Source organism: Acomys russatus, chromosome 13 (assembly GCF_903995435.1).
Source record: "Acomys russatus chromosome 13, mAcoRus1.1, whole genome shotgun sequence".
NCBI classification, from domain to species: Eukaryota; Metazoa; Chordata; class Mammalia; order Rodentia; family Muridae; genus Acomys; species Acomys russatus.
The window spans coordinates 55,521,611-55,540,231 of NC_067149.1; the positions used below are offsets into that span (position 1 = coordinate 55,521,611).

Genomic DNA, 18,621 nt, shown 5'->3' on the forward strand with positions numbered 1-18,621 from the left:
TAAGTCAAGGTTTGGGCCGAAATATCATTTAAGAACACCACCTAAGGGCCTAATCCAGCCCATAGTTATGTAAGAGATACAGTCTTTAGTTTAATGTCTTTTATGTGTGCACTGAGAAGTTATAGAGTATTTATTATTTCTTGGTGTTGAATTGTTAGAGATTGGTGGTTCTTTTTTGTGTGTATTTTGTCTTCTTTGGGGTTTGATTTCCATAAAGAGTTTCCGAATATGTTTGGAGATGTGGAGGAGCCTTGGCATGTGCAGGTGTTGTGTGACACTGTAACCAGGGAGATGTGAACAAGTATCTACTCACCCCAGATAGGGAACTGATAAGAGACCAAAGTACAGATACCTCCAAAGTCCAACTTTATGAACCAATGAGTTTTAGTGGGGTTATTTGTAGGAGCAGAAATGACTCAAAGCTGGATCACCAAAGCTTTCCCCAGCATAGGTGACAGCTCACAAAAGCCTGAAGTATACTGCAGGGCCTTAAGGCAGCTCAACAAGTTAGAGAGTGTCCTTTCCTGATATCTCAGTTGATCTGAGAATCATTCTTAGTATTCTTTACTGAATACATAGTGTTGGGGTGGGGTACAGTGTATCTTAATGTATCTGATAAGTTTCAGAGACTTCCTGAAGCTACTTTGAATTTTTTTCTTTTCTTTATTGTGTTTCCCTTCAGGATGCAATGTCTCAGTTGCAGAAAAAAATATTTATATTATAGCAGCAAAGATGTTAGAGAGGGAGAGAAATAGAGATGATAGGTATAGGAGAAAAGAGAGAAGTGATGAAGAAAAGAATGAAAAGGTAAGAGAGGAGAGAGATGAGGATAAAAAAGCAGAGGGAAGAAAGAGAAAGGAGAGAATATCAATATGATCAATGTGGCAGACCTTCTATTCTAGGAGAACCATCGAATTTATTTTCCAGATTTCAGTGTAAAACCTATGAAGGTGAGGTATCCATTGTGACCGAGCATCCTTGAGGTTTCACTCCCATTTTTGTTTTCATCAGGTGTGTACCAAACTTCAGTTATCGTTTGTTTTATCAGCCCAGCATTTTATCCTGCTTCACAAAATACAACACCATAGTCTGGATGATTTATAAAGAAAATAAAAAAAATCTTTACTTCTTAGAGTCCAAAATGTATATAACCCTGAGAGCAGGTGACAGCTTTGATTGGCTTTGGTGAGTGATTTCTTCACAGTTATCATTATAAATGGGCAAGACACTCATGAGGCCCCATCTCTTCCTGAAATACTGTGGGTGCTTAACATGTGCTGGGGTAAGAAGTATCATTTTCTTCAGTGCTGTGGCCACTGAGAAGTTGCACATATTCCAGTAAATAACCCCACTCATGGTCATGTAAACAACATGTCACACATACATACACACACATCAAAACAGGAGGGAGCTTTGACCACCACAACTTCAGTGAATTCATGAGTTCAATAGCCATGCAATGTCCATAAAACTTATGCACAACAGTTGTCCCTTACATCCATGGGGTCTTGTGTTCCTCTGCCATTTTACTTTGCTTCAAAATGCTCAACATTTAGTTTTAATAGGTTTTTAAACTTACTAAGTTATAATAAGAATATCTATATCATTGTCCTATTAACTATACCAGTATTCTTTGGATATTTTCCTTATATAGCCATCATCGTTTTAAAATTATCATCATCATTATCATCATTATTGTTATATGTGTATGGGCCATTTGGCAGAATCTGTACCACATGTGTACCTGGTGCCTTCGGACACCACAGAGAGTGTTGAATCCACTGGAAGTTACAAATGGCTGTGAGCTGCACTGTGTGTACTGAGAATTGAACCTGAGTCCTCAGGAGGAAAAGCCACTGTTCTTGACCACTGAACCATCTCTGCAACCCCACAGTCATCATCTCTAAATGCCAGCAGTGGGACAATAGTACATATACCTGTGGCTTTCATCTCTGAAATTTCTCTTCGTGTTTTTGCAACATATTGTATTTTAATGCCAACAATAATTCTTAGAATTCCATCTGGAGAACTGTTTGGCATCATTTCTTTAAATATTTAAATTATTAAAATTAAAAAATTTTCAGTTATGGGCTTTTTAACACAAGAATTTTCTCTTGTTTCTCATTGTGATTTTCATTCCTCTGCTAGGCTCCTTAATCTGTTCTCTCGTCATCATTGGGTCACCTTATAAATGGCTGGAAGTGCTGTATTACTTCCTCTCTAGGAAAGGCAACATCTTACAACTGTCACCAGACTCCAAGTTTCTTTTTTTAAATGCATTTATTTAGTGTTTTATATCGTAATATCCATACAAGACAGATACATAAAAACCATGCTGAGTAAGCCAAGTAGACACATATAAGTGCTTTATTAGTTGGTGACCAAGAGCAAGTTCATGACTCAACATCTCTTGATGCCAAAGCTCATGGGCACAGTATTTTTAAAGGCAAAAACCATGAAGACCATAATTTACATCAACAATAGATGAGGGTCACAGTAACCTTGAAACATTCATTTCTGGCAGAACATAGTAATAATTTTAGACACAGCATGACAACGACTTTTGAGTCATATCTTCTTCAGTTATTTAGCATATGATACTTGTATAAACATTATCTTGTTAATACATCTGTACCACGGAAATTTCAATTGTGTTTCCAGGTTAGATGGTGTTGGAGGGTAAGGAGCTGAGAATTGCCTAAGCAAACACAAAATGGAGTCCAGACAAGATGGCATGACCGAAATCACTTCAATATGTCTGTCAGTACATATGTGAGTTTTTATGTATGTCGTGTGCATTCAGGAGTCCAGAGAGATGAGAAGACACTATCAGATCGACTGGAACAAGAGTTACAGACTTTTGCAGAGCGGTAAGCACTCTTAACCTCAGAGCCATCACTCTCCCCCAGAATCCAAGCTTCTTAATTTTTGAATCCAAGTTGGACTTGTTAGTTATTGTTTTCCCACTAAACCTATTCCTGATGTTATAAGCAGTGTCATCAATATGTCTCTTGAACAATCTCAGAAGTTATGTGCACATTAGGATGGGTGGGATGCATTTCTGGTCTACCTACTATTTATGCTTTTACTCAAAAATAGTTTGAGCCCTGGGAATACAGACTAGGCTGAATGACATAGGGTAAGCATACTACCAATATGAAAAGCCAAGTCAGAAAGATGGCTCAGTGAGAAGCAGCACTTCATGCAAGCCTGGGGACCTGAGATTAACCCCTTGGAATCCACATAGAAGTGGAAGGAAGGCTGGGCATGGTGGCGCACACCTTTAATCCCAGCACTCAGGAGGCAGAGGCAGATGGATCTCCGTGAGTTCAAGGCCAGCCTGGTCTACAAAAACAAGCCCAGAGTCCAGGACAGCCAGGGATACACAGAGAAACCCTGTCTCAAAATTAAAAAATTAAAAAAAAAAAAGAAGTGGAAGGAAAGAACCAATTCCACCCACACATACTCTGATCTCCATGTGTGTTCTGTGGAACCCTTGCTCCTTCTACACACACACACACACACACACAAAAGTACACAACTGACTCTTTTTTTTAAAAAACCCACTCCTTTATCAAAAATCATGTCCATAGGTGTGTGGATTTGTTTCTGGGTCTTCGATTCCATTCCATTGATCCACTAGTCTATTTCTATTCTAGTATCATGCAATTTTTATTATTATTGCTCTGTAGTATAGCTCTGAAGTCTGGGATTGACACGTCTCCAAAAGTGTGTGCGTATGTGTGCATGTGTGTGTGTGTGTTCTAGGATTGTTTTAGCTATTTTTGTATTTTTGTTTGTTTGTTTGTTTGTATTTCCATATGAAGTTTATAATTGTTCTTTCAATGTCTGTAAAGAATTGTGTTGGTATTTTGATGGGGATTTCATGGAATCTGTAGATTGCTTTTGGTAAGATGGCTATTTTTACTATGTCAATCCTTCCGATCCATGATCATGAAATATCTTTTAATCTGACCCACCCACAAGAGAGAAACAACCCCTGGCATTATTACTGATATTCTGCTATGCTTGTAGACAGGAGTCAAGCAGAGTTGTCCTTTGAGAGGCTCCACCCAGTAGCACCTCAAAACACACGCTGAGACTTACAGCCAAATATTGGGCTAGTCATAGGGAACCTTGCAGAAAGGTGCATGGAAGGAACAAAGAACCTGGAACAGGAACAGGAAGACTGACAGAGCCAACTAACCAGGGCCCAGAGGGACCTGCTAAGACTGAAGCACCAACAGAGGACCTTGCATGGACTAGAGCAAGCCCCCTACAAAGATGTAGCTGAGGATTAGCTCAGGATTCATGTGGGTCCTATAGCTATGGGAATGGGTGCTCTCTCTGATATGGACTGTCTTGCCAGCCTACCAGTAACTCCTCCTTGGCAGGACTACATTGCCAGGCCACAGAGGAAGAAGACACATTCAGTCCTGATATGACTTGATGAACGCTGGGAGATGGAAAGGGGGCTCTCCTCTTCTGAGGAACAGTGGAAGGTATCTGGGAGGGGAAGGAGGAGGCTGGGAGGTGATGAGGAATGGAGCTATTACCAGGCTATAAAGTGAATAAATAAATATTTTAAAGATGCACTCAATGTGACCATATGTGTGCGGATTCATTTCTGGGTCTTTGATTTGATTCCATTGATCAAGCAGCCTATTGTGCCAGTACCATGCTTTATAGTACAGCTTGAGATCAGGTATGGAGACTCCTCTGAAGGATCTTTTATTATACAATATTGTTTTAGCTAGCCTGGGTTGTTTGTTTTTCCATATGAAGTTGAGAATTGAAATTTCAATGTCTTAAAAAAAATTGTGTAGGTATTTTGATAGAGATTGCACCGAATCTGTAAATTGCTTTTGGTAAGACGGCCATTTTTACAATGTTAATTCTCCTAGTCCATGAACAAGGGAGATCATTCCATCTTCTCATGTCATCTTCAATCTCTTTCTTCAGCGTTTCGAAATTTTTTCAAACAAGTCCTTCACTTGCTTGGGAAGAGTAATTCCTAGATATTTTATATTGCTTGTAGCTAGCATGAAGAGTGTAGTTTTCCTAATTTCTTCCTCTACATGATTGTCATTTGTATATAGGAAGGCTACTGACTTTTTTGAGTTAATTTTGTATCCAGCCAATTTGCAACCTACCAACTGGGAAAAGATCTTCACCAACCCTACATCTGACAAAGGTCTAATATCCAAAATATATAAAGAACTCAAGAAATTAAACACCACCAAACCAAATAACCTAATTTAGAAATGGGGCTCAGAACTAAACAGAGAATTCTCAACAGAGGAATATCAAATGGCTGAGAAACACTTAAAGAAATGTTCAAAGTCCTTAGCCATCAGGGAAATGCAAATCAAAACAACTCTGAGATTCCATCTTACATTCATCAGAATGGCTAATATCAAAAATTCAAGTTACACCACATGCTGGCAAGGATGTGGAGAAAGAGGAACACTCCTTCATTGCTGGTGGGAATGCAAACTAGTACAGCACTTTGGAAATTCATCTGGCACTATCCCAGAAAACTGGGAATAAAGCTTTCTCAAGACCCAGCTATTCTACTCCTTGGAATATACCCAGAAGATGTTCCAGCACACAACAAGGACATATGCTCATAATAGCCAGAACATGGAAACAGCCTAAGTGTCCTTCAGTAGAAGAATAGATAAAGAAACTGTGGTACATTTACAATATGGAATACTACTCAGCTATTAAAAACAAGGAATTCCTGAAATTTGTGGACAAATGGATTGAACTAGAAATTATCATAATGAGTGAGTTAACCCAGAAGCAGAAAGAGTCAAATGGTTATACTCACTTATATCTAGACACTAGCTCATGAAAGTCTTCACTTACCATGAAACTGGAACAGAGGAGAGGACATCCTATTGGGACTCCAGGTGAGAGAAGCATGGGAGAATGGGGAAATAGAAGGACTCTAAGAGTCCTAGAAACCTACAAGAAGAAGAACATCATGCCTGGCAGTGGTGGCGCATGCCTTTAATCCCAGCACTTGGGATGCAGAGGCAGGTGGATCACTGTGAGTTCAAGGCCAGCCTGGTCTACAAAATGAGTCCAGGACAGTCAAGGCTACACAGAGAAACTCTGTCTCAACCCCCCCAACCAAAAAAGAAGAGGAACATTATGATAGTTGGATCTGGGCCCAAGGGTCCTGCTCAAACAAGCCAAGGACAATACGTGAAGTAAACATTGAACCCCTACCCAGATCTAGCCAATGGACAGGACATTTTCTGTGGTTGAGTGGAGAGTGGGGATTGACTTTCAGATGGACTCTGGTGCCCATATTTGACCTCGTCCCCTGGTGGCACTCAGAGGAAGGATAGTAGGCTACCAAGAAGAGACTTGATAAGCTATGAGCATATACAGGGAGAGGAGGTCCTCCTCAGTCACAGTCGTAGGGGAGGGGAGTAGGGGGAAAGCGGGAGGGAGGGGGGAATGGGAGGATACAAGGAATGGGATAACAATTGAGATGTAATATTAATAAATTAATAAAATATAAAAATGCACTCAATGTGATATGGTATCCTTTTATCATTTTAAGTCTCCTACAAAGTTCCTGAATATAAATTCTACTGGTTATTTAATTCATTAATAACAATACAAATTGTGATAAAGTGATGATCACCCTTAAGAAAAATTTTACTCACTTTCAACAAAATACAGAAGGTATAAAAATTTAATATCTTCTAAATACAGTAAAAATATTAAAAAATTTAAAAGTTATTGCTTATTGGCCTTTTGACTAATATTAAGTGTAAAAATTATGAACCAATAAATAACAGACATATTTTGTTATTCATAGTTTAATAAAGATTATGTTAATGAAATAGGTGTCATAATATATTAAATTCACAGGTGTATGATTTCTTAGATGGACAGTCACCAGGATAAATTTGTTTTCTACTCAGATAATGGCAACTATGATTCTTCTTTCCTGAATCATTAATTCTGTATAAAAACAAATTTTTTTAAAATCTGAAATTAAAAAGTTGTCACTGTAGATCACATTTTCTTATATCAAAGTTAAAATGAGCTAAAACTAGAACAGCTCAAAGAGATGAAATACTATTGTTACCAGAAGAAAACAAAGCACCCGAAAGGGGGGATGGTGACTTTTCATTGCAAAACTGTCAAGTTAATGGAAAGCGAGAGGCACAAGCTAAACTTACATGGTCTGATAAAGTAAGGTTGCCATTCACATAGATAGGAGATGGTATCAAGCTTTAGCAGTAGTTCTTGACCTACCCAATGATGTGACCTTTTACCATGGTAACTCACGGTAGGATGACCCTCAACCACAAAATTATTTTGTTGCTACTCCATAACTATAATCTTGCTACTGTTATAAATCATATCTTATATGCAAGATATCTGATATGTGACCCCCCATAAAAGGGTCCTTTGACACCTAAAATGTTCATAACCCACAAGTGGGTAACCACTACTTTAGAGTTATAAACTTCAAACATGGTGCATAAATGTCTCCAGGGACTCCAGGAGAATGAAAATACAAATGTTCTAAGGGTGACATTTCTTAGCACTAACATGTTTTCTGTTATGGCCACACACTGCTCCTTCTGTATCAGAGTTCTTTCTTTCTTCTGAATGCTCCTTCTCTGCCACACACAGACAGAGCCACCGTGCACAACAATCCCAGTACCTTAGGCAAAGCCCGCTTTATCCAAGCCTTGTACTTACAGGGTTTGCTGTGTTGCAGTGTCAAATCCCCACAGCCAGGACCAATCGGTTTCATTCATTTTGAGAAGAATCCAGCCATCAATTGCAAACAATAACAAGTTTTCCTGTTGAGTACAGAGAAACACAACCCATAACGAACTGTACACCCCTAATTTTTTCTCTTCTATACGCTTCTTAAAAAATTAATTTTTATAATTTGTATATTTTTTTAATTTTGAGAAAAATGTCATCCTATAGTTCAACATGGACTGGAAATCCATGATGTAACCCAATCCTCAAGCTCAAGGTGGTCCCTCCTGCCTCAGCCTCTCAAGCGCTGGGGTTTTAGCTACGAGTGGCCACGCTAAGTGACCTCTTCCTTCTTTACGAATTAGCAGCCTGCGGGCCTGCTGAGTCGAGCAGGCCAGCTGCAGCTCATCCACTGCTTTGGTTTGCTTGTAGCATTGAGCATCATAACGCTGGGAAGCCCTCACTAAGGATGACAGTAAATCACCATTAGCAGGTATCACATGCCCTCCAGGACATTCACTTTGTCAATTCCTGATCTTCATGGCCAGTGCTCCCAGTGCCATCAGTGATAAAGAAACAGAAAAGCAGGAGTGTGTGTGCGCGTGTGTGCGTGTGTGCGTGCGTGCGTGCGTGCGTGCTTGCGTGCGTGTGTGTGTGTGTGTGTGTGTGTGACTTACCAGCTCTGCTTTGGAGTCTATCTCCACAAGATGAGAATTCAGTTCCTCACAGGCAGACTGGCTGTCTGCCCAGGTTTTCATTCCTCGAAAAACATGGTAGAAATTGTTTCCAAAAGCAACCCAGTCACTTGAGCAAAGAGGACAGGAGCCATCTAGGAAATGCACATGTGTGAAATGGATGCCCAGCACTGGGATAATCATTTATTAATACAACTATTAGGCCTTTGTGAGACTCATGAATACTACATAGAGAGCAAAGATTCATCGGTGCCTTTGTGGTGCCCCAGGTTGATGCACGCACCAAGGATGCTGAGCCAGCCTCCTGCCATGAGCAACACTCTAGTCCTAAGCAGCATATAAAAAATTATGAATAATTTTTACACAATATTTATCTGAAAGAAATTAATTATAACAAATTTCAGTTTTAGAATTTTCTACATAAAAATCAATATGAATTGGTTTCTGTAGGAAAATCAAGTTTCAATATTATACTTGTTACAAATGTATACATTTAAATGGCTAAATGAATAGAAAACCAGGTACTGAAATGATTCTAAATCTGCAGTTACTTTTATGAATAATGGCTCTGAGTACACAAAATTAAAATAATAAGTAACTTTAAACTGGTATTCTAACTATTTAATAACTATACTCTGCATTTATCATATTTGTAATAGTTATAATCATCCAAGGTCAAGTTTACATTTGTCTTCAGAAGTCTGAGGGCATTTACTTCTCTGTCTCTCATTTCATATGATTCTTTCAATAGCAGCACGTATTTATGGAGTATAAAATATGAATATTTTGTTAATTTATTGAAATAGAATTGTTATCACTCATATACCATTCATAATATACCACATATATTTTAAGGTAATATATGTGTGAGAAATTATATAAAAATTGAGAAAGGTAGTGCTTTCTAAGATAGTACATATGTAACAAAGATCCCTAATTTTAAACTTTATGCCTAATATAAAATGTATTTTCATCATTTTAATGAGTAGTATGAGAACATCCTATTATGGTCTGCCAGTTTATTTCAATGAGAAGTATTGAAAGTATATTTTGTAAGTCAAAAAGGAAAATTTTAATAGAGTCATACATTAAGGTTTTGTATCACAATTTCACCAGGAGTGTATGTCTTTCTCTCCCTTTTGTGTTTTTGGCATCTAAAATGTTTCCTACTTTAGACATGTGTCAGTTTTCTAGTTTATCATTTTTTCTAGGATCAAAATGATACAGCACTGAAACAAAATCATCCATACTTGCCAGAGGGCTTACACAGTCTCAGGCAAAACACAATTCTGACCTCAAACAGAGAAATAAGCAATTAATTTCAAGCCAAATACTAGTGATCATGGCTCAGCAACATGGATTCAGGTTGTACTGAATACTACATTTCAGTTCAGAAGCAGTTTTAGGAAATACTAGTACCCTTTAAAGGTTTACATGATAGCTGAATGGATTTTAGTTCACACAAAGTGATGGGCAAGGAAGGCTAGAAAAAGGGCTAAAGATAGCCCTAACTAATTTGGTTCTGGATCTGTAACGTTTTAACTTTCCATAATAATGTTTCAATCATTTAGTCCACTTTGTAGATTTTTCTTTTTCAGATAGATCTGTGCTTTCCTTTTTTTTTAAACCTCCCCTGGGAACTTTCGTTTACCAGATGTTTCCATGTGAACTTTTGTAGTTTAACTTTCTCATTCATGGTTGATTTATTGCTATACATATTTACACCTTTCTTTCTTTTTTTTTCTTTCTTTCTTTTTGTCTAAAGCAGGTTTTGTTTTGTTTTCCTATTTTCTTTGTTTCACCCCCCCCCAGACTATTCAGATGCATTCAATATCCATGAAGCCTTTTCCAAACTATTAACTCCTCTAAATGTTTGCTACCCTTTGGGAATAACCAGCATGGCATTTTTGCTTCCCTGTACCTCCGGTCTTATTTTTTGCTTCTTCATTACTGTGGTAAACACCATGACCTAAACCGTGGGTTGAAAAAGTTTATTTTGGCTTACCAGTTACAGGCCATTACCAGGGAAGCTATGGCAGGAACCCAAAGAAGGAACCCAGAGGCAAGAACTGCAGCAGGGAGCATGTCAGAAAGTTCCTTGCTAACTTGTTTCTAGGCACACCATCACCTACAGTTCTTATACAGCCAGGCCAAGTAATTGAGGATGAAACTATATTGGAGGAGCTGGGCCCACCCAAGCCATTTAGCAATTAAGGAAATGCCTCACCATTAGGCCAGCAGGCCAGTCTAATGGCATCAGATTATCAGTTGGGATTCCTTCTTCCCAGGTTTGTCTAGGTTTGTCTCAAGTTGACAGAACTGAACCAGTTATTCTATATATCCCTTATTTCCCTCACTGACATGGAAGTTTTATGTGGTTCTCCTTGACTCAGACTCAATTACTTCAAATAGTGAGTCAAAGATTAGGTTTATGATTTGTTGGTTTTAAAATTTCTGAGACAAAGGGAAGCTGAGGTTCATTTGCAAATACCTTCTCTAACAGAATCCAAGAGATGGAGGAACAAATCTCGGGACTAGGAGATACAATCGTAGACCTTGAAGCAACCATCAAAGAAAATGCTAAATATGAAAAATTCCTGACACAAAACACCCCCCCCCCCAAAAAAATCAAGGACACCATGAGAAGATGAAACCTGAGGATAATAGGCATTGAGGAAAGAGAAGATACCCAATTCCAAAGCCCAGAAAATATCTTCAACAAAATCATAGAAGAAAATTCCCCCAATTTAAAGAAGAAGATGCATATAAACATACAAGAGGCCTACAGAACACCAAATAGAATAGACCTGAAAGGAAAATCTTCCTGCCACATAATAAAAAAAAAAACCCACAAAATATACAAAGAAAAAATATTAAAAGTGGCAAGAGAAAAAGGCCAAGTAACATAAAATGGCAAACCTATCAGAATTACACCTAACATCTCAGCAGAGACCGTAAAAGCCAGAAGGGCCTGGACAGAGATCCTGCAAACCCTAAGAGACCACAGATGCCAGGCCAGACTACTATACCCAGCAAAACTATCAATAACCACTGATGGAGAAAACAAGATATTCCATGACAAAAACAAATTCAAGCAGTACCTATCCAGAAATCTGGCACTACAGAAGTTACCACAAGGAAACTTCCAATCCAAAGTGACAATCTACAAACAAAATTACAGAGGGAAAAGATAAGCACATCATTGCAAAAATATAGCCATATAAACACTCTACCACAACCAACATCAAAATCAAGGGACTTAACAGTCACTGGTCATTAATATCCCTCAACATCAATGGTCTCAATTCTCCAATAAACAGGCACAGACTAACTGAATGGATACATAACCAAGACTCAACATTCTTCTGCATTCAAGAAACACATTTCAGCCATAAGGATAGACATTACCTCAGGGTCAAAGGCTGAAAGAAGTTATTCCAAGCAAACGGTCACAAGAAGCAAGCTGGTGTAGCCATTTTAATATCTAATAAAATATACTTCCAACCAAAATTAATCAAAAGAGATGAAGAAGGTCACTTCATACTCATCAAAAGTAAAGTCAACCAAAGTGACATCACAATTCTAAACATCTATGCTCCCAATACAAGGGCACCCACATTTGTAAAAGAACTATTAACAAAGCTTAAACCACACATCAATCCCCACACATTAATAGTGGAGACTTCAACATCCCACTTTCACCAAAGGATAGGTCATTGAAACAGAAATTAAACCAAGAAAGAATGACACTAACCAATGTCATGAATCAAAGGGATCTAACAGATATCTACAGAACTTTTCACCCAAACACAAAGGATAATATCTTCTTCTCAGCACCCCATGGAACCTTCTCCAAAATGGATCATATAGTAGGTCACAAAGAAAGCCTCAACCAATTCAGTAAGATTGAAATAATACCTTGTAGCCTATCAGATCACCATGGTGTAAAGCTGTGCTTCAACAACAACAGAAATAACAGAAAGCCTACACACACATGGAAACTAAATAACTCTCTACTTAATGACACCTGAGTCAGGGAAGAAATAAAGAAAGAAAATAAGGACTTACTGAAATTCAGTGAAAATGAAAGAACAACATACCCAAAGTTGTGGGTCACATTGAAAGTGGTGCTAATAAGAAAATTTAAAGCACTAAGTGCCCTTATAAAGAAATTGGAAATATCCCATATAAGCAACTTAACAACACAACTGGAAGCCCTAGGGAAAAAAGAAACAGAAACACTCAAGAGGAGTAGATGTCTGGAAATAATCAAACTCAGGGCTGGTTCTTTGAGAAAATCAACAAGATAGACAAATTGTTAGCCAAAATAAATAAAAGGGAGAGAGACATTATCCAAATTAACAAAATCAGAAATGAAAAGGGAGACATAACAACAGACACTGAAGAAATACAAGGAATAATAAGATCCTATTTCAAAGGCATATATACTGCAAAATTTGAAAATCTAAGGGAAATGGACAATTTTCTTTATCAATTCTACTTACCAAAATTGAATCAAGATCATATAAGCAAACTAAATAGTCGTATTTCTTCTATAGAAATAGAAGCAGTCATTAATAGTCTCCAAACTAAAAAAATAAAAAAATAAAAAATAAAAAAATAATAGAAAAAGAAAAAGAAAAAAAAGCCCAGGGCCAGATGGTTTTAGAGCAGACATTCAAAGAGGAGCTAATACTGATACTCTTCAAGCTACTCCAAAAGATAGAAATGGATGGAAAATTACCAAATTCATTCTGTGAGGCCACAGTCACTTTGGTACCTGAACCTCATAAAGACCCAACAAAGAGAGAGAATTTCAGACCAATTTCTCTTATGAACATTGACACAAAAATACTCAATAAAATACTCACAAACCGAATATAAGAACATATCAAAAATATCATAAACCATGACTAGGTAGGCCTCATTCCAGGCATGCAGGGATGGTTAGTAGATGGAAATCCATCAATGTAATCCACCATATAAACAAACTGAAAAAAAAAACCCACATGATCATCTCCTTATATGTATAAAAAGCATTTGACAAAAACTAACACCCACACATGTTTAAGGGTTGAAGATATCAGGGATACAAGGCACACACCTAAACATAATAAAAAGGCTATATACAGCAAGCCAATAACCAACATCAAATTAAATGGAGAGATACTCAAGGAAATTCCTCTAAAATTGGGGACCAGGCAAGGCTGCCCATTTTCTCCATATCTCTTCAATATAGTTCTTGAAGTTCTAGCCAAAGCAATAATACAACAAGGAGATCAAGGGTATCCAAATGGGAAAGGAGGAAGTCAAATTATCCCTATTTTCAGATGGTATGATAGTGTATATAAGTGACCCCCAAAATTCCAGCAGAGAACTCTTATGGCTGATATACATCTTCAGCAAAGTGGCTGGATACAAAATTTTTAAAAAATCAATAGCCTTCTTGTATACAAATGACAAATGTATGGAGAAACAAATTATGGAAACTACACCCTTCACAATAGCCACAAGCAATATAAGGTATCAAGGAAGAACTCTAACCAAGCAAGTGAGAGACTTGTTTGAAAAAAACTTCAAATCTCTGAAGAAAGTGATTGAAGAAGACATCAGAAGATGGAAAGATCTCCCTTGCTCATGCATAGGGAGAATTAACTTAGTAAAAATGGCCATCTTACCAAAGACAATTTACAAGTTCAACGCAATTCCCATCAAAATACCTACACAATTTTTAAGGACATTGAATTGAACTGTACAGAGTTAACATTCACCAACATCCTATGAGTTAATACTCATCAACATTCTCAGAGTTAACACTCATCAACATCCTGAGAGTTAACACTCACCAGCATACTCAGAGTTAATACTCACTATTCTTCATAGGGCACAGAAGAGGATGAAGTGAGTTTTTTCTGCTTTGTTCTTCTTGTCTAGAAAATACTAGGACACAAATCATGACAGGAATTAGTAGTAGTGTTTATGACAGGATCACTTGGATGCTGTAAAATAGAGTAAAAGCTATCATTATATTGCTGAAAGCACAACTTCTAGCACAATGAAGTAATTGCATCCTTGCTTACATTTTGGAAGTAAGATCCCCATGGTTGTCACCAGCACCACACACAAGGCTCCAAGCATGGCAGTCACTACTCTCCATACTGTTGATTTGGAGCCTGAAGAGACAGAGAAACAGCAACAATGATTGTGTTTGTAATTTCCTAGAAGGTTATAAAGAACAGTCCTGCCTCCATGTTGGGTTTAAAAGCCATCCTATTGAGACTTGCTTTAGTCTTTAGCATAAATGCAGTCATTTCTTCTTCAGTCTTCATTTTGATCATAAGGTGAAATTAAGTTCAAGTTCTTAGGCTCTGCCTGCCTGACATAAGAGTAGCCCTTTACTCATAATTCAATACTTGTTGAGTGTTCTGTTTGAATTAATGATAAATGTATGTTATATTTAAACAAACCACAATACCCTGTTATGGTACATACTCCCAGAACTGTGGGGAACTGAAAAGTCCCTAAGTTCATCTCCCCTAAATCCCAGCCAGTTATCTTTTAAGATTTGTTTAGCTACCTGGACATAGTGTGCCTGGAATAGAATTGATTCTTTCTGTTTTGGTTATGATATTTTTTTCCTTAAAAATCTCACTCTGACAACAACTTATGGTCACAGTCTTGGTTTCCATATCCAGACTATGTCCCTGACTTTGCTAAACATTTCAATAAGCTTTCATCAGTCGCGGTCTGGTGTCCTAGAGGCCAGTGTGTGGCTAATCCTGAGCCACAACAATCCTATAGTAAAAACAAAATAGGCTCATTCCTGTTTATGATTAAACCTCAGTTTCTCAAGGCCTGGCTGTGTCCCACCTGTAAACTTAACTACAAATGGTCCTGTACTTCCTGTTCCAGGAATGGCAATTCTGTCTTTATTTCAAAAAGTTGTTTAAGCTGAAAGGTGGTGGTGCATGCCTTTAATTCCAGGACAGGGGAGGCAGAGACAGGCAAATCTCTGAGTTTGAGTACAGCCTAGTCTACAGAGTGAGTTCCAGGACAGCCAAGGTAACTTAGAGAAACCCTGTCTCAAAAAACAAAAATAAACAAAAAATAAAAGAAAATACAAAAAGTTGTTTATAACCATCTTGCAACCCTAGTTTTGTTTGAAAATGTTATATGACTAACTGTTATGACTACCTGTTGTTATGGTTACCTTGACATGTCCACCTTGCAACCATGTCTTTGTTCCAGAAGATTCTTAGGACTAATGCATATGATTATGTTCTGCTCCTGCAACCCCATCTATTTTGCCTGCCAAATCCTCCATTTGGAAACCCCCTACCACTGAGCTATAAAAACATTTATTCCCTCACATTCATTACTGACCTTTCAAATCTACCTTCAGAAGAAGCAGCCGGTTTAAATAAATAAAAAGCACCAGCACTCAGGGAGGCAGAGACAGGCAGATCACTATGAATTCAAGGGCAGCCTGGTCTACAACAGCAGTCTGTCCAGGAGAGCCAAGGCTACACATAGAAATTCTTTCTGGACAAACCAGAAAAGAAAGCTTTCTTTAATTAATTTCTTGCTTTAGTTAATTTGGCCATGATGATTTGAGTTGGTAGTCTTTTTCCTCCTATCTCTGGGATCCCTTAAATCCTCTCCTCTTTGACTACAAAGAGACATTCAAACACCATGTGTCATCTGGCTTTCACTGGGTAAATCATCTGTGAGGAATGTCTTTCTAATGGTAGGAGCAGTTAATGATGAATAATCACTTGGGAGAACATTAAATTGTTTAGTAATGGAGCCAGGGGGTGGCTTTCAGTGCAAGCCTCATAACTTAGTTCCAACCCTGAAGACCATGGGAAAAGCCTATGGTGTACATTTGCATCTGTACTGGTTACCCCAGCAGGTGGAGACAGGATTGGCAACTGCAAGCTCACAGTCCAGCTAGCTGGGGGAAGGCTGCAAAAGCTGAAAAGACCCTGCTTCAAAAGAAGATGCAAGAAAAGACTTGAGCTATGTGCATATGTTCTCCTCTCTCTCCCCCCCCCCTCTCTCTCTCTCACACACACACACACACACACACACACACACACACACACACACACACTTTCTTTTTCCTCACCCTCACACATCTATAAAAGAAAAAAAAAGAAAGAATGAATGAGTTGTAAGTTTTTAAAATTACATTTAACTTCTTAATTTCACTCTGTTATCTGGCTAAATATGACATGATTTTTACATCCAAAATATTATGAAAATTATTTCTCTACAATCTATTATTCTGGTGACACTAAAGCATGATATTTCTTTCAATCCAGTGGCTATTTCTCTTTCTTAAAGGAGTAAAGATGGCATCAACAGTTATTTTCAAAACAGCAAGGAATGAAGCCAGACATGCTGACTCACAACTGTAATTCTTCCATTCTAGGAGGCTCATACAAGAGGATTGCTTTTGTGTTCAAGGTCCACCTGGGCTACATTATGGAAGCCTGTATCACAAAAATAGGAGGGGGGGGTTAAACTGAAATTTAAAAAAAATTAGCATTCAGTTGTGCATATAGTTCTTAAACATACAACTCTGTTGGATATGATTCCATGGTTCTGGAGAGAAACATATTAAAAGATAATTCATTCTACTTCAGTTTTGTGGACTAGCTAAGTGGGGAGAGTGTCCTACAAACATATATATTTAATATATTGTGACCAAATTAGAAATAATTATGTTTCTCTTTTTTCATTCTGTTGCTGTAATAAAGTACCCTGCAAAGGCACCTTAGGTATCAAAGGGGCCTATTCAACTCCCACTTACACTCCATCAGAGCAGTGACACCAGTGCAGGGGCTGGAAGCAACTGGTCACATGCAAGGTCAAGAGCAGAGAGAAATGGACACACTTATGCTTAGTGCTCACTTACCTTTTACTGCGCTTACACAGCCCAGAGCCCCAAACCTGGAAGCGACGCTTGCCACTTGCAGGCAGTCTTCCCACATTGGTTAGAAGATGAAGACAATCGGCTACAGACGTGCACACTGGCCACACTAACCTAGTCAGTCCCTTCCCAGTGGACTCTATGTTGTGCCACATTGACAATTACAGTAGTCATGACAGAATGGATACACGACTGTACCTTGCCTTTTCCGTCTAACAACTTGCTTTTGGGGCTGGAGCAGACGCGTTCTGTGGAATGACAGCTTGGCATAGTTCACCACCAGCTCTTCACTTAGCACTGCAGGGCTCTGCTTGGCTGGAGGTATTCTTTGCTTCTGTGGGGATTTACATGTCTTTATCTCTGTGTACACAATGTCCTGCTTGTTTGCTGTGAAGTCCCGGTGGTGTTTACTGAGAGGCATCCTGAGCCTGCTTCACCTCAGTCTTGGTAGCTTGCTGCCCTTGACCTGGAGTAGCGCTACAACAAAGAGACACATGAGCACTTCACTGCTGAGCCTTCTGAGCCTCAGCCCTCTTGTATGAAGGAACATTTGCTTATGAAATGGGTGGGTGAAATGAAGAAACTGAGAGGTCAAATCCCCCTCTGAATGTGACACATTTACTGATTCAGAAGCATGGATCTACCATCTCTTAAAAAGCTCGCACCCACTTTTTCTCTCTGAGCCTGTTTTTAAAGGTTTGGACCTGGGGTTTCATACAAGATTCCTTTTCAGCATTCTGTGTATAATGATTAGCCCATAATAAAAATTGCTAACATATCACTATATTAATGAACAAATTGAAATTTAAAATAAAGGCAATTTGAAATCAGGTGTCTATAAAATGTACTAATGAAATAAAATATTTTTGGTGGAATAACATATTAAGAGGGTGAATGTAGATTTATCTTAGAAATTTGATAAATTCTACATTTGCTAGAAGCATGCCACTCTCTCCTCATAAGATCAGTTTCTATCTAAGCTAAGTAGTTTACAATTATTCACACACACACACACACACATACACACACACGAGAGGGGGGGTTGGGGAGAGATTGATCTAAACATGGGGGTCATCAAATTAATGAAACAGGACCTAAGAACCACAAGCAAGGAAAGAAAATAACCAGCATTCACAAAACCTAATATAAAGACAAAATTCACTAATTGGAAATAAATTCATACAAATTAAAGAAACAGTGGCCCTCCATGAGAACAAGAAATATTTTAATCAATTGATATTTTCTTTT

At 38.2% G+C, this 18,621-nt stretch overlaps 1 protein-coding gene across 1 annotated transcript; it reads right to left on the bottom strand.

Annotated features, from left to right (window-relative positions):
- Window positions 1–6,769: 6,769 nt before the first annotated feature.
- LOC127197524 (killer cell lectin-like receptor subfamily I member 1) lies at window positions 6,770–17,876 on the bottom strand. Its single transcript, XM_051155456.1, has 6 exons — window positions 17,572–17,876; window positions 14,519–14,611; window positions 14,310–14,378; window positions 8,421–8,572; window positions 7,735–7,838; window positions 6,770–6,984 (listed from the first exon to the last, which is right to left on the bottom strand). The coding sequence occupies exons 1-6, from the start codon at window positions 17,792–17,794 to the stop codon at window positions 6,870–6,872; spliced, it is 756 nt and encodes a 251-aa protein (XP_051011413.1). The 5' UTR covers window positions 17,795–17,876; the 3' UTR covers window positions 6,770–6,869.
- Between the last annotated feature and the right edge of the window lie 745 nt (window positions 17,877–18,621).